This window comes from Thrips palmi, unplaced genomic scaffold (assembly GCF_012932325.1).
Source record: "Thrips palmi isolate BJ-2018 unplaced genomic scaffold, TpBJ-2018v1 HiC_scaffold_18, whole genome shotgun sequence".
Lineage (NCBI taxonomy): Eukaryota > Metazoa > Arthropoda > Insecta > Thysanoptera > Thripidae > Thrips > Thrips palmi.
The window spans coordinates 10,659,575-10,673,086 of NW_023144627.1; the positions used below are offsets into that span (position 1 = coordinate 10,659,575).

Genomic DNA, 13,512 nt, shown 5'->3' on the forward strand with positions numbered 1-13,512 from the left:
TGTCTCAGGCTCACGCTCCACTCTGCTGCTACAAGGTGTCTGGTGTCTCATGCTCATCTCTGCCGCTACAGGGTGTGCAACGCTCCTCTCTGCCGCTACAGGGTCTTTCTCTCTCTCTCTCTCTCTCTCTCTCTCTCTCTCTCTCTCTCTCTCTCTCTCTCTCTCTCTCTCTCTCTCTCTCTCTCTCTCTCTCTCTCGCTACAGGGTATCTCACGCTCTCTCTGCCGCTCTCTGCTCTATCTCACGCTCTCTCTGCCACTCTCTGCTCTCTCTCACGCTCTCTCTGCCACTCTCTGCTCTCTCTCACGCTCTCGCTCTCTCTGTCGCCACAGGGTGCTCCCCGAATCCCCGCGCTGGCTGCTGGCGCGCGGCCGCTTCCAGGAGGCCGAGGCCATCCTGCGGCTGATGGCACGCGTCAACGGGCGCGCTCTGCCGCCCAACTACTTGGCGCAGCTCATGGTGAGTCAGGATTGACAGGGCACTGCGAATGCAAATCAGCCGCATCACTGTAAATGGCTTCGAGGTGAGCCGCCGAGTTTCCCCGACAACTTTGCGTTTCCCCTTTCTAATCTGAATTCGGGGCGGCGCCTTCGGCATCGGCCTCGACATCGCCCTGACAATCGCATGCCGATTTCCGACGCGGACTGCGAAAAAAAACTCAGGAAAACAAAATGATTAGCGGACAAAAAAAAATTTGCAAACGTCGTTCAAAATTTGGAAATTTAAATGCCAACACTACTTTTTGAATCCAAATGTGCTACTTTCTGTACCATTTTTTGGTGATATAACTGCATGTTTCGCCAACAAAGGGTCGTACCGAAAACCTTGCCTTCAAAATGGCTACTTGTAGACAAATCGCCAATAATTTGGCAATACATTAAGGCCAAAATTTACCAATACATTGACGTGTCGCCAAAATTTGGCAATACATTGACGTGTCGCCAAAATTTGGCAATACATTGACGTGTCGCCAAAATTTGGCAATACATTGACGTGTCGCCAAAATTTGGCAATACATTGACGTGTTGCAGTCAAAGTTTGGCAATAAATTGAAGTTTCGCCAAAATTTGGCAATACATTTAAGTTTGGCCAAAATTTGGCAGTAAACTAGCCAAGCTGACTCAAACTATATGTTTCTTCGTGAGGTCTCTCTTAGTTCGTTAGGATGGGAAGGTTGCCAGTCAGCAAGTGTAACTCGCCCTGCTGTGCCCCACAGCGGAAGTTCCAGCTGGAGACGGCCCCGGCCCCGGTCACGTCGCTGGACCCGCAAAAGCAGCAGTACCATGACCGTACCTACGGTGTGCTGGATCTGGTGCGGACACCTAATCTCAGAAGGAAGACGCTTATCATCACCTTCATCTGGTGAGGCTTAAGCGAGCCTGCCTGCGTCAGGCAACTATAGTGCGGGTTCCGCGGGTTCAAATACCAACTCAATTTTATGTTTTTCGTTTTTTTTTTCTTTCTTTATTTTTTTATTTTCTTTTTTTTTCTCAGGTTCACCAACACGAGCGTGTACGTGGGGCTGTCGTACTACGCGCCGGTGCTGGGCGGCGACGAGTTCCTCAACTTCTTCCTGGCCGGCGCCGTGGAGCTGCCCACCTACCTGTTCCTGTGGCCCGCCATGCTGCGCTGGGGCCGGCGCGTGTCCCTGTGCGTCTCCATGGTGGTGGGCGGCACCGCCTGCCTCGCCACCGTGCTCGTGCAGAACGGTCAGAACTCGAATTTTCTTCTTCTCGAACGTTTGCTGTTGAGACCTCTCTACAAACTCGCTGTAAATGTCATACGGTGAAAGGCTGCACCAGCATATCTGTAGCTATCGGACATAACAGCGCATCTACTATGGGACCGCAATCTACATCAAGTGAAATTGATTGGAAAACATTTGAAGCCGCTCCAATTTTGGAAGGGTTGGGGCTCCAAAGTCCCGGCTCAGGGCTGCGCAGGGCTGCGCAGGGCTGCGCAGGGCGCCTTGCCGGCAGAAGAAAGGACGACGGCGGGATATTAGCGGTGGAGCGGGGGATGAAGGGGAACAGGATTAACACATGCCTGGGGCCGTCCCGGCCGTCCTGGGCCGTCATGCCCCCGCCTGCCGTCTTTATTACATTGTCGGCTCCTAAGTAGGTGGCGGTTCCTCTGACTGGCGGGCCGCCAGGCCGCGCCAGGCCGCCAGGGAGGCAAGTTTGAGGCAGAAATTGCGCTCGAGGGTGCCCGTGTGTGTGTGTGTGTGTGTGTGTGTGTGTGTGTGTGTGTGTGTGCGTGTGCAATGGTGTGTGTGTGTGTGTGTGTGTGTGTGTGTGTGTGTGTGTGTACGGAAGGAGTGTGCTTGTTTGTAATTCGTTAAAGTTTTTCAAACCAATTATTCGTACATTAAGGGCGCACTTAGCTTGTCGGCACCATTAATGAGAAACAAACAGGCGAGGGAGAGGTCGTCGAAGTGAGCAACGCCAGTTTTTTTTTCGGCTGTCTTTTCATGCGGTTCCCTCTTTTTTTTTCGTCATTGCGCGCGGTTTGGTGGGTTAGCGTTTTACATCAGCGCGGTGTGCAAGTCGGACAATTTGCCTTTTTTTTTGTTCTTGTTTGTTTTTGCGGACGGGTTCTCCTCGCTGGTTGGTATTCGGGAATAAAGGAAGGTGCAGTCAATTTGGCGCTGCTTGTCTGCCTGCCTGCCTGCCTGGGCAAGGGGGTGGTCGGGCCGTGCTTTTGACGACGCTGCGGGCCCCACTGCCAGTCGGCGGGCAGGCCCAGGCAGGCCGCGCGCCGCCGCGGGCTAGGTCAGGGCATTCCCGGCACGGAGTCGGCAACGACGCAACGCGGCACCCTTCCTTGAATGAGAAACATGGACATTTCCGGAGATTGCCGCCCTCCATCCTTTTCGTTTCGCGCCGATTTGTTTTTCTTTTTTTGCCAGCGGCGTGGGTCGCGGCGCGGCAGCACGACGACAACAACAATTTTGGCGGTGGCCGGAAACGGCAGCGATATTCCGAAGGAATGGGGTATTTTCTGGGGGAGGACCTGGAAAGGGCCTGGAAGGGTCTGGACGCGTCCACCACGGGAAGGGCTGGAGGCGGCTGGAGGACAAGCCAGAGGGCGGCCCGGGAGAAGGTCAACCCTGTCTGTCCGGGCCGGCGCCTCGGTCGGCGCCTCGGTCGGCGCCGGCTGTCTCGTCCGCCTCAACCCCGGCAGGCGCCCCCCCCCTCCCCCTCCCCCTCGGAGTACTCCGTAACGCAGTTGAGGCCACATTGAGCCCTGCGCGGGCGGACGCACGGCGCTCGCTCAAAAGTCACGCGGAACTCCGTGAATTGTTGATTCCGCACTGTTAGGCCGCGTGACCCGCCGCCGCGAGGCTCCGCCCGTCACTTCTGGGCCGGACCGGAAGTGGCAGTGTCTCGAACCGGAAACGGCGGACAGTGCCGCGAGAGGCCCGGTGAAATGCCACCCGGCGGACCGACGCTTTCCATTACGCATTGCCGGAGAGAGAGGGGGGGGGGACCAAGCCAAATGAGAGGCCCCCGCCTCAGGTTTCTATCCCGCCGTCGCAAAGGAAGGGGCGGGTGTCTTTATTTAAATTTGCGGGCGCGAGGGGTGCCGGCCGCGCGGACAGCGGACGGTCAGACAGACGGACAGACAGATCGACGGACTGCTAAATAGACAGGTACAAAGGCGCGCAGTAATGATACGTTTGCATGCGGGCTGGGGCTGATCGAACGCGCGTGCAGCCTCTGTTCCATTCCCCTTATTTACGCCCCCCCCTCCTTCCCCCCCCCCAACCTTCTCCCTTTCCCCCTCCCTTTGCCCCTCCCTTCCCCCACCCTTCCCCACCCTTCCCCCACCCTTCCCCCACCCTTCCCCCACCCTTCCCCTCACCCTTCCCCTCACCCTTCCCCTCACCCTTCCCCCCTCCCTCCCCCCCTCCCTCCCCCCTCCCTCCCCCCTTCCGTCCCCTTCCTTTCACCTTCCCTCCCCCTCCCCCCCCCCAACCCCAACCCCTTCACAAACCCCGGCATCCCCCGCGGGGCAACCATCTCCGGCGCATACCTCGTCGCGTTTTGCGCGCCTCCTGTACACCAGGTATTTTATTCGCGTGCAAACAAACAGCAGCCAGCGGCCGGCCGGAGCTTCCGGGCTCCACGTGTGGCTCCGCGTGTGGTCCCGAAGGCCAATATCCCCCCTCCCCCTCCCCCTCCTCACCCTTTATCCGCGCCATTTCGCATGCAAAAGCGTCGCGTGTGTCTGTGTGTGTGCGTGTCGCGGTGCGCTCTTTCGTCTGTGTGGTGTCTGTCTGCCTGTCTCTCTGTGAGTCTGAGTGTTTGTGAGGGCGTTGTGTGGGTGTGTGAGTGTGGGTGTGGGTGTGTGAGTGTGGGTGTGTGGGTGGGTGTGCCGGGGTGTGTGTGTGTGTGTGGGTGTGTGTGTCGCGGTGCGCTCTTTCGTCTGTGTGGTGTCTGTCTGCCTGTCTCTCTGTGAGTCTGAGTGTTTGTGAGGGCGTTGTGTGGGTGTGTGAGTGTGGGTGTGAGTGTGTGTGTGTGGGTGGGTGTGTGTGTGTGCGAACTGCACCCACGCGGTGCGCGGTGCGCCCTGGGATCGGGTAAGCGACACGCTCTCAGTTATTCGGCTGGCTTAGCAGCAGCCCGACTCGGCGTCTAAAACCCCCGATGTGCGTGAGTACACAACAGCCCGCCCCGCAGCGACAGCGTCGCGAGGTCGCGGCGCTACGACACTGTTTCCAAGCTCGAGTCTACACGCGGCGCGGCCTCCAAGCCACACTCTAAATGTCTTACGAAGAAATTTCCCATAATACGAAGGAAATGGCGCAACCATAATACGAAGGTGGTTTTTCTTCGTATTACGAAGGTTTTTCTTTGTATCTTACAAAGAAAAATCTGAAAAGATTCGTATTACGAAGGAATATTGCTTCGTATTATGCTTGCACCGAATCCACTGTAACATACGAATAACATAGGTCAAATTTCATTGTAAGACATTTAGAGTGCACAACGCCGAGAAGGCACACTGGAAATCCAAACACGCTATGAGTACAGCGGCAATTGTTTCGTCAAATTCGTGCAAAACGTGCTACGACAGTGCACTGAAAAACCAAACGTGGTCTAAACCACACCATCTGGTGTGGTCAAATGGGTGCCATTTTGACCACATCAGTTGGTGTGGTCTAGACCATGTTTGGTGTGGTCATTGCATGGAAAGACCACACCAAACGTGGTCTACCACACCAACTGATGCGGTCAAAATGGACGTGCTGTGTTGATAGCGTTTGGAAGCGCGGTGCAGCAGCAGCAATATCAGCAGTGCTGTACTTTTCTCCTCACAGTGCAGCATCGCAGCGGCCGCTTCCCCCTGCAATCAAACTCGCCCCAAGGTGCGCCTCGCTCCACCTGGGCCCCGCCGCCTAGGCCCCGCCGCCTAGGCCCCGCCGCCTAGGCCCCGCCGCCTAGGCCCCGCCGCCACGCCGAGCCTTTTTGCTCTGCGATGGAATCGCCATTCACTCCGGCAACGGAGCCACCCTCTGCAGAATGATTCCAAGAGTCGTCGCTCCGTCTCTCTCGCACTCGTGGGGCGCCCCGTATAGGTGCGGGAGAGCGACGGAGTGACGACTCTCGGAATCAGCTGAGAATGTCGGACACGCTGTTCGAGCCCCGCGACGCGCCGCCGGCAGACTGACTCCGAGGCTCGTTTTCGCCCCCATCGCTCTCTCGCTCTCTCTCTCTCTCTCTCTCTCTCTCTCTCTCTCTCTCTCTCTCGCACTCACAGGCGTCCCCTGTAGGTGCAATAGAGACAGAGCGACGAAAACGGCTCTCGGAATCAGTCTGCTGACCGTGTTGACGTGTACGCGCGCGGTCTGTCCGTCCGTCCGCCTGTTTGTTTGTCTATCTGTCTGCACCTCTGTGTCCGTCTGTCTGCCTCTATCTGTGTATCTGTCCTGTCTGGTTGTCCATGAATGAATGAACGAATGAATGAATGTGTATGAGTGAGTGGGTGAGTGACTGAGTGAATATTGAAGGAGTGAGTAAGTGAGTGATTGAATGAATGAGTGAGTAAGCGAGTGAGTGAGTGAGTGAGTGAGTGAGTGAGTGAGTGAGTGAGTGAGTGAGTGAGTGAGTGAGTGAGTGAGTGAGTGAGTGAGTGAGTGAGTGAGTTAGTGAGTGAGAGAATGAGTGAGAGAAAGGATGGTGGGTGGTCCATGAAAGAGAAGACTGATGAGGAAAAAAGAATCGCTGTGAGTTTCGGCAACCCAGCGACCATTACATTGAAATCTGGAGAGTAAGTTAGTTTCCCTTGCATTCAGGCATTCGCATCAGATTGCGCCCTGGCAGCCGCCCAAGTTTTCCGCGCGTCGTGCGGGCCGCGAGAATGCCGCCGCTTACCGCTCTCTCCCTCCCTCCCTCCCTCTCTCTCTCTCTCTCTCTCTCTCTCTCTCTCTCTCTCTCTCTCTCTCTCTCTCTCTCTCTCTCTCTTACCCTCATTTCCTATCGTCGCGAGAACAAAACAAAACAATCCGCGAGCACACTGTAGAGCGAATAATGACACCGGTCCAGCAGCGAAGCAGCGAGTCTGTGTGAGTCCCCGGGCGAGGCTAGGCGAGCCACAGTGGACCAGAACACCGGTGGAGGCGGAAAAAACTCTAGACGGGTTTTGAGCTTCAGAGTTGCTAAAAGGGACTCGAACCGAACGTGTGACCCCACCAATGAATTGCTCTCCGAACGAGGAATCCATTGGTGGGGTCACACGTTCGGTTCGAGTCCCATTTAGCGACTCTGGAGCCCAAAACGTGTCTAGAATTTTGGCCGCCTCCATCGGTCTTCTGGCCCACAGTGCGGGCGAGGCTAGGCGGGCTAGGTCGGAAGTGCGTTTGTTTGGTGAGCTGCAGCGCCGTTCGCGGAAAACATCGGCCAACTCTGTTCCCTCTCATAATCCACCATCCACCCATCCAGCCCCGGGTCGATTCCTGGAATCCCTATCATCTCGGCCGCACGCACGGCAAAAGTACCGCCTGGGATTCCCAGGCGCATCATAAGGAAAAGGGCCTATTTTCCAGGCACCGCCTGGGAATCCCAGGCGGTACTTTTGCCGTGCGGACCAAACTTCCGAATTTCTAAGTTTCCTGGACCGAAAAGACGGAGCCACACCCAAAAAAAGGGGTTTCTTGAACCAAGACAGTTTTTGCTCCAAGTATATTTATACTCGAATTTTTCATGCAAATTTACTGGTTGCAGGTGAGTTTAGGTGGTTCAAGTAAATTATCTTGTTTCAAGTAAATTTTCTTCTTTCAAGTAAATTATCTTCTTTCAAGTAAATTATCTTCTTTCAAGTAAATTATCTTCTTTCAAGTAAATTATCTTCTTTCAAGTAAATTATCTTCTTTCAAGTAAATTATCTTCTTTCAAGTAAATTATCTTCTTTCAAGTAAATTATCTTCTTTCAAGTAAATTATCTTCTTTCAAGTAAATTATCTTCTTTCAAGTAAATTATCTTCTTTCAAGTAAATTATCTTCTTTCAAGTAAATTATCTTCTTTCAAGTAAATTATCTTCTTTCAAGTAAATTATCTTCTTTCAAGTAAATTATCTTCTTTCAAGTAAATTATCTTCTTTCAAGTAAATTATCTTCTTTCAAGTAAATTATCTTCTTTCAAGTAAATTATCTTCTTTCAAGTAAATTATCTTCTTTCAAGTAAATTATATCGGCACAAGCAACCACGTTTTTGGTTAGTTTGGTTCCGACAAAAAAATTCTCTTGTTTCCTCTAAGTTATCGTGGTTTAAGAAGGCACTATTTTGTGTGCGGGATTTGGCGCTGAAAATGATCGTCCGTTAGAAAAAGTGAAATAATGATACGTCTTTGCTCCTTCCGCTTCCCGGGGGCACCCCTGGCCGGCCTCGCCCCGCCGAGTCAAGCGATTAATCACGAACGTGGCCCCCGTCCCGGCCGGGCTGTCCCATTTCAACGCGTCGACGGTGCGAGCCGCGAGCCGAAGCAGCCTGCGATCTGGGGCTGGCTTTCGCCATTGCAGTGTGCTGGCTGCTGTTAATCAAGCGCAATCGACTTGGATTTTTCCTGTTTCTACTTAAAAAAAGAAAAAAGGGAATAAATTATTTAGCGGTCAGCTGATATGTGATATGGAGCCTTCGTGTTGTTTTCCACGTGGTTATACTATACTTTCTCAGCACTTTACTGGCTTTTTGCTCATTTTGTAAGTACTTATGCAAGTAATTTGTGCAACCATAATGCGTATCCTTGCTTATACGACTACGTACTTAGTGAGAAAAAAGTCAGTCACGTGCTGAGAGTGTACGTAGATCACTAAAGCAATAAATTATAAAATTTGTTTACTTTAGAAGCGTGTCGTTTTTATCAAATTTGTAAGTTAAACTAGTGGCTGCAAATCTTCGCTAATAATAAATTATAACAAAAAAAAAACAAGTTTCAAACTGGAAAAAAAAATTGGTGAATTTGCAGTCTTGCTGAAAACTTGCTGAGGGATTGTCTCGACGCTCCCCGCCCTCGTCCCCGCCTAGGGGCAGTCAAGGCCGGGCGAGCCGCCACGCAGCTGGTGCTGCTTGTTGACTCCTACTACTTATCCATCCCAGACTAGTCCCCCCCCCCTCTTTTCCCCTCTCGCGCCAACTCCAATCACCACCCCCCGCCCTTTCCCCCAGCCGCCGCTGTTTGTGACGCTTTCCGCCGTGGTCGCCGGACAATCGAAACTTTTTGCAGAAAGAAGAGAAAAGAACGAAATTAACGAGGTCCATTATTAACTGCGACACTTCATTCCGCCCATTAAAATCTCATCAAATTACGTGCACGTCCTTCGTTGCCAACCTGCCCTCGGTCCGGCTAGCCTCACACAGTGGGCCAGAAGACTGGTGCCGGCGGCCAAAACTCCAGACGCGTTTCGAGCTCCAGAGTCGCTAAACAGAACTCGAACCGAACGTGTGACCCCACCAATGGATTCCTCGTTCGGAGAGCAATCCATTGGTGGGGTCACACGTTCGGTTGGAGTCCCATTTAGCGACTCTGGAGCCCAAAACGCGTCCGGGATTCTGGCCGCCGCCACCGGTCTTCTGGCCCACTGTGGCTCGGTCCGGCTCGGCTCGACTCGGCCTCACCGATATTGGCCGTGACGTGGCTGGCCCGGCCTGCTCGGCTCGTACCGGAATGCATCTGCTCCCGGTTCCATTCTTTTCTCGGTGCTCCAGACGGGGCAGACAAGCACACTGGCATTGATTGATATCTCGCTGCAGCAGCGGTGGCACAACAACAACAGTGTCAAAAATAACAACAAAATGTCGAGGTTTCGCCGGTTTCCCCGCTGCGGTGGATTTCGTTCCAGTTTCCGTTGGCGAATTCATTCCCCCTTTTTAACCGGGCGCTTTGTATGCAGGTTTGAATAACGGTCGGACGGCAAAGGCAACTCCGGTGTCCCGCCGAAGCGAGCCGAGGAGAGCGACGCGAGGCAATCGCCCAACTCGCCCAATTCGTTCCGCCGCGATCGGCGACCAGCTGCGTTGTTTCCACCCGGTCGGGGAAAAAGTACCCGCGCTCTTTCCTCGTGTTGTTGTTGTTTCTATCGTCCTTGTCGTTGTTGTTGTTGGTACCATTGTTGTTGTAGTGGATCGTGTTTAATGCTTGAAATCATGCGCATTCGATTTCAGGCGTATCCGTTTTCATTTTCTTCAAAAGTACGTTGCGAGACAATTGATCGTTGTCCAGGCACGTGCGTAACGAGGGGGCCACCACCCCCGTAATCCTGTGTACAAATTGGCAGGTTATCTCCGGTAATCCATGCCGTAATCACGTAATCCTTGACAAAATTCCGTCATTTTTCAACGTTTTTGAGCCATTTTTCAACGTTTTTGAACCAATTTTCCTAAATATCATGCGTAATCCCTAGTACATTTCCCGTAATCTTGTGTACGCCTGAAATGAGGCATGGGGATGATAGACGTTCTTTCTGTTGGCAGACCCCACGGTGACGCTGGCGCTGTACTGCGTGGGCAAGATGGGCATCTCGTCGTCCTTCGTGGTGGTGCCGCTCATGGCCAGCGAGCTGTACCCGACCGTGGTTCGCGGCCTGGGCATGTCCACGTCGTCCGTCGTCGGCATGCTGGGGCCCATCTGCATTCCCCTCGTCAACTACCTGGTATGCGCCGCCCGCGCGCCGCCCGCCGGCCGGCATTCTGATTCCGAGACTCGTTTCCGTCGCCCTGCCCTCTCTCGCCACTCGTGGGGCGTCCCGTGTAGGTGCGAGAGAGGCAGAGCCCCTGGCAAAAAGGCACATATTAAATTTAATAAATAATTAATTTGTAATTAATTAATTTTTTATTAGAGTTGACTTTAATTAAATTTTGTTAAATGCTAATTAAATCTTGTTAGTGGCCAAGAATAGAGCTATCTATGAACACGAGTAGACTAATTAATAGGTCAGGCTGAAATGAAATTTAATTATTTTTAATATGTAAATAATAAGTTTTAATTATATTTAATTAAATTTATAAGCGCTAATTAGAGCTTTATTAAGCTGTAGTTTAATTAAAACACATATGATTTAATTAAATCCCTACCCACGTTAATGAAAATGTTGCATACCAGTAAGATAATCAGAGTTGAGATCTGCTATTTGAGTGTGAGACGGCATTCTCCATGGCCGCCCAACTCTCCAACACTTGTGTGTCAGAGGCAAGTCTAAAAATCACATCACACTTCCTTGAGCGCGATGGAGGAGAGTGAATAGCCTGCGCGACTAGTGCATGCGGCGATGTGAGTCAACACCGCGAGCTAAGGGACTAAAGTAGACCTCAGCGCCATCTAGCGGCGGACAGACTTTTATTAAACTTAATTAAATCTTGCAGGGGATAACACCAAGTTCCTTAACATATGGCAACACCTACTTACTCGAGAGAGGATTTAACGACGAATATGACTCGACACTCTTGTTTGTCACCGGACTTTTCAAAGAAACCTTTGGAAATCACACTTTACATTAACTACATAAAGTCTTTATTAAAAATGATAATAAAAGCTAATAAATGTTTATTAAACCCTCTTTGTTAACAAGTTTTAATCAACATTTAAAACCTTTTATAAACGGTACTTGTTAAAATTAATTAAAGTCAATAAGCACCCGTGATAAAATTAATTAAAACACAGCCCCTAATAAAAAATTAATTAAGAATTTATCAAAATTTATTAAATGTTAATAAAAGTTTTTTACGAGGGGCGACGGAAACGACTCTCGGAATCAGTGTGCTGCCGCCTCCAAGATGACCGCGGAGGTGGCCGAGGGGAGGAAAGGGAGGAGAGGGGAGGGACGGGAGGGGACGGGAGGGGTGGGGGGCTGCAGAAACACGCGCAACTCCTATTGGCATTTTCCCGTTTTTCATATTCGAGCCTCGGACATGCTCGGACTGTCACGCTTCTGCGTTCGCGTCTGATCGGAAACCTTAAGCTGCAGGCCGATTCCGAAAGTCGCGTTTCGTCGCTCTGTCTCCCTCGCGCCTACACTGGACGGAGTGTGGGAGCGACGAGCGCCGGAAGCGACTCTCGGAGTCAGTCTGCTGACCGCGACGTCCCCGCAGCGGTGCACAGTGGGTCAGAAGACCGGTGGAGGCGGCCAAAACTCGAGACGCGATTTGAGCTGCAGAGTCGCTAACCAGGACTCGAACCGAACGTGTGACCCCACCAATGGATTCCTCGTTCGGAGAGCAATCCAGTGGTGGGGTCACACGCTCGGTTCGAGTCCCGTTTAGCGACTCTGGAGCTCAAAACGCGTCTAGAGTTTCGGTCGCCTCCACCGGTCGTCTGGCCCACTGTGCGGTCGCAGCGGTGCCCTTGGACCCTGGTTCGCCCTGCTTGGAATCTGCCACGCAAATTGAAGGGCGCGAATGCGCGGCGCCCCGCTTGGAGTCGGTGTCACAAACAGACAGGCCGATCCGTTTCCACCCTCGACTCGTGAACGCGCCTCGCCCTCCAGAAGGCTAAAGCGGTTTTCTCTTTCGGATTTATTTTTCGGGGTGGGCCGAAGATGTGAGCCGTTATTGGCAATATATTCGCTCTGCGGATAAGGCAGTGTAAGTCTGGCTTTAACGCCGCCGTGTGAATAGCAGCGCAAGCGCGCGCACACTGCGAGGACACACCTGCAGTGTAAAAAGGCGCGCGAACCTCTCCCTCCTCATTTCCACGGCAGCCAAGCAGTATCCAATAAAGTCGTTTTGTCAGGGGCGGGGCGTGGCGGAGCCGACGCGAATAAGGTGTGCGGGTTCAAACACTGGCGCGGAAAATTTTTATTTTTATCTTGCCTCCTCCAGGGCGCGGACATGCTGGTGCTGCCGCTGCTGGTGATGGGCGCGCTGCTGGTGGCTGGCGGCGCGTGCTCTCTGCTGCTGCCCGAGACGCTCAACCAGCACCTGCCGCAGACACTGGAGGACGGCGAGCGCTTCGGCCGCGACCACATGCCGTGCTGCACCTCCAGGCGAGTGCCGAGACCGGCCAAAGACGCGTTTTGAGCTCCAGAGTCGCTAAATGGGGCTCGAACCGAACGTGTGACCCCACCAATGGATTGCTCTCCGAACGAGGAATCCCTTGGTGGGGGTGGGGTCACACGCTCACACCCCACACCCACACGGTCACACCCCTTTTTACAGTGTATCGGGAGATTACAGTGTGGCATTAGTTTGTTTTGGCTACGCGTGCCGCCATTGTCCATCAAGCCCGTCCGTTGTCCGCGAAAGGAACGTCCTGGCACCACACTGTACTCGGCGACAATGCCCAGCAGCAGATGCAATCCGCGACCATTTTCCATTTCCGCGTCATTATTTCAACTTTCCTTTATTAATGCGGCGATTGGCTTCCCTGCAGAGTGGCGGACTCGGCGATGCAGAACACAAAAGGCACCCTGGGCGGCACACTGGGCGGCGGCGTGAAAGACGCGGGCGCGGCCAACCTCGCCGACTCCCCGTCGAGCAGGTGAGTGAGTGAGCGAGGCCCGAGGGAAAAGTGCGGGAGAGCGACTCCGACAAGGAAAAGTTGTCGGTTTGAGTTTCGGAGCCGCGGCTGCAGCGAGGGTGCGTTTGGCGGTTGCAGAATGGGGCCGGACTCGACGCCGAACGCCACGGACGCGACGTCGTCCACGGACGTGGCCTCGGACACCACCGGCCCCCACTCCGTCAGCGTGTCGGCCGTATGACGGCCGGCGATGAACGGCCGGCCCCCGTTCACGCGCGCACCACCACCCCCGCAGGGACCGCAGGCCCCCGACGACCCCGGGGGCGGCGAGGACCCCGCCGCCGGCCGGCCGCTGCCGTCGCTCGTCACGGAGCAGGAGAAGACCAAGTCCAAGCGGAAGTCGCGGCGGAAGGACGCCGCCGTCAAGGACGCCGTCAAGGACGCCGTCAAGGACGCCGTCAAGGACGCCGCGGACGACGAAGAGTTCCCGCCGCCGCCGTCGCCGGAGCTGCCGCCGCCGCCCTCCGCAACCACGCCGCCGGCCGCCGCCAAACGGAAGA

At 53.7% G+C, this 13,512-nt stretch overlaps 1 protein-coding gene across 1 annotated transcript in view; it reads left to right on the forward strand.

The window, feature by feature from the left end:
• LOC117644605 (beta-alanine transporter-like) overlaps positions 1 to 13,235 on the forward strand; it is a 42,059-nt gene extending 28,824 nt beyond the window's left edge. The window contains exons 8-14 of the mRNA XM_034384206.1: positions 333 to 459; positions 1,217 to 1,362; positions 1,495 to 1,709; positions 9,973 to 10,151; positions 12,316 to 12,479; positions 12,866 to 12,973; positions 13,091 to 13,235. Of these exons, the coding sequence (XP_034240097.1) occupies positions 333 to 459; positions 1,217 to 1,362; positions 1,495 to 1,709; positions 9,973 to 10,151; positions 12,316 to 12,479; positions 12,866 to 12,973; positions 13,091 to 13,193 (1,042 nt within the window). The 3' untranslated portion in view covers positions 13,194 to 13,235. The remainder of the gene's footprint in view (positions 1 to 332; positions 460 to 1,216; positions 1,363 to 1,494; positions 1,710 to 9,972; positions 10,152 to 12,315; positions 12,480 to 12,865; positions 12,974 to 13,090) is intronic.
• The last annotated feature ends 277 nt before the right edge of the window (positions 13,236 to 13,512 follow it).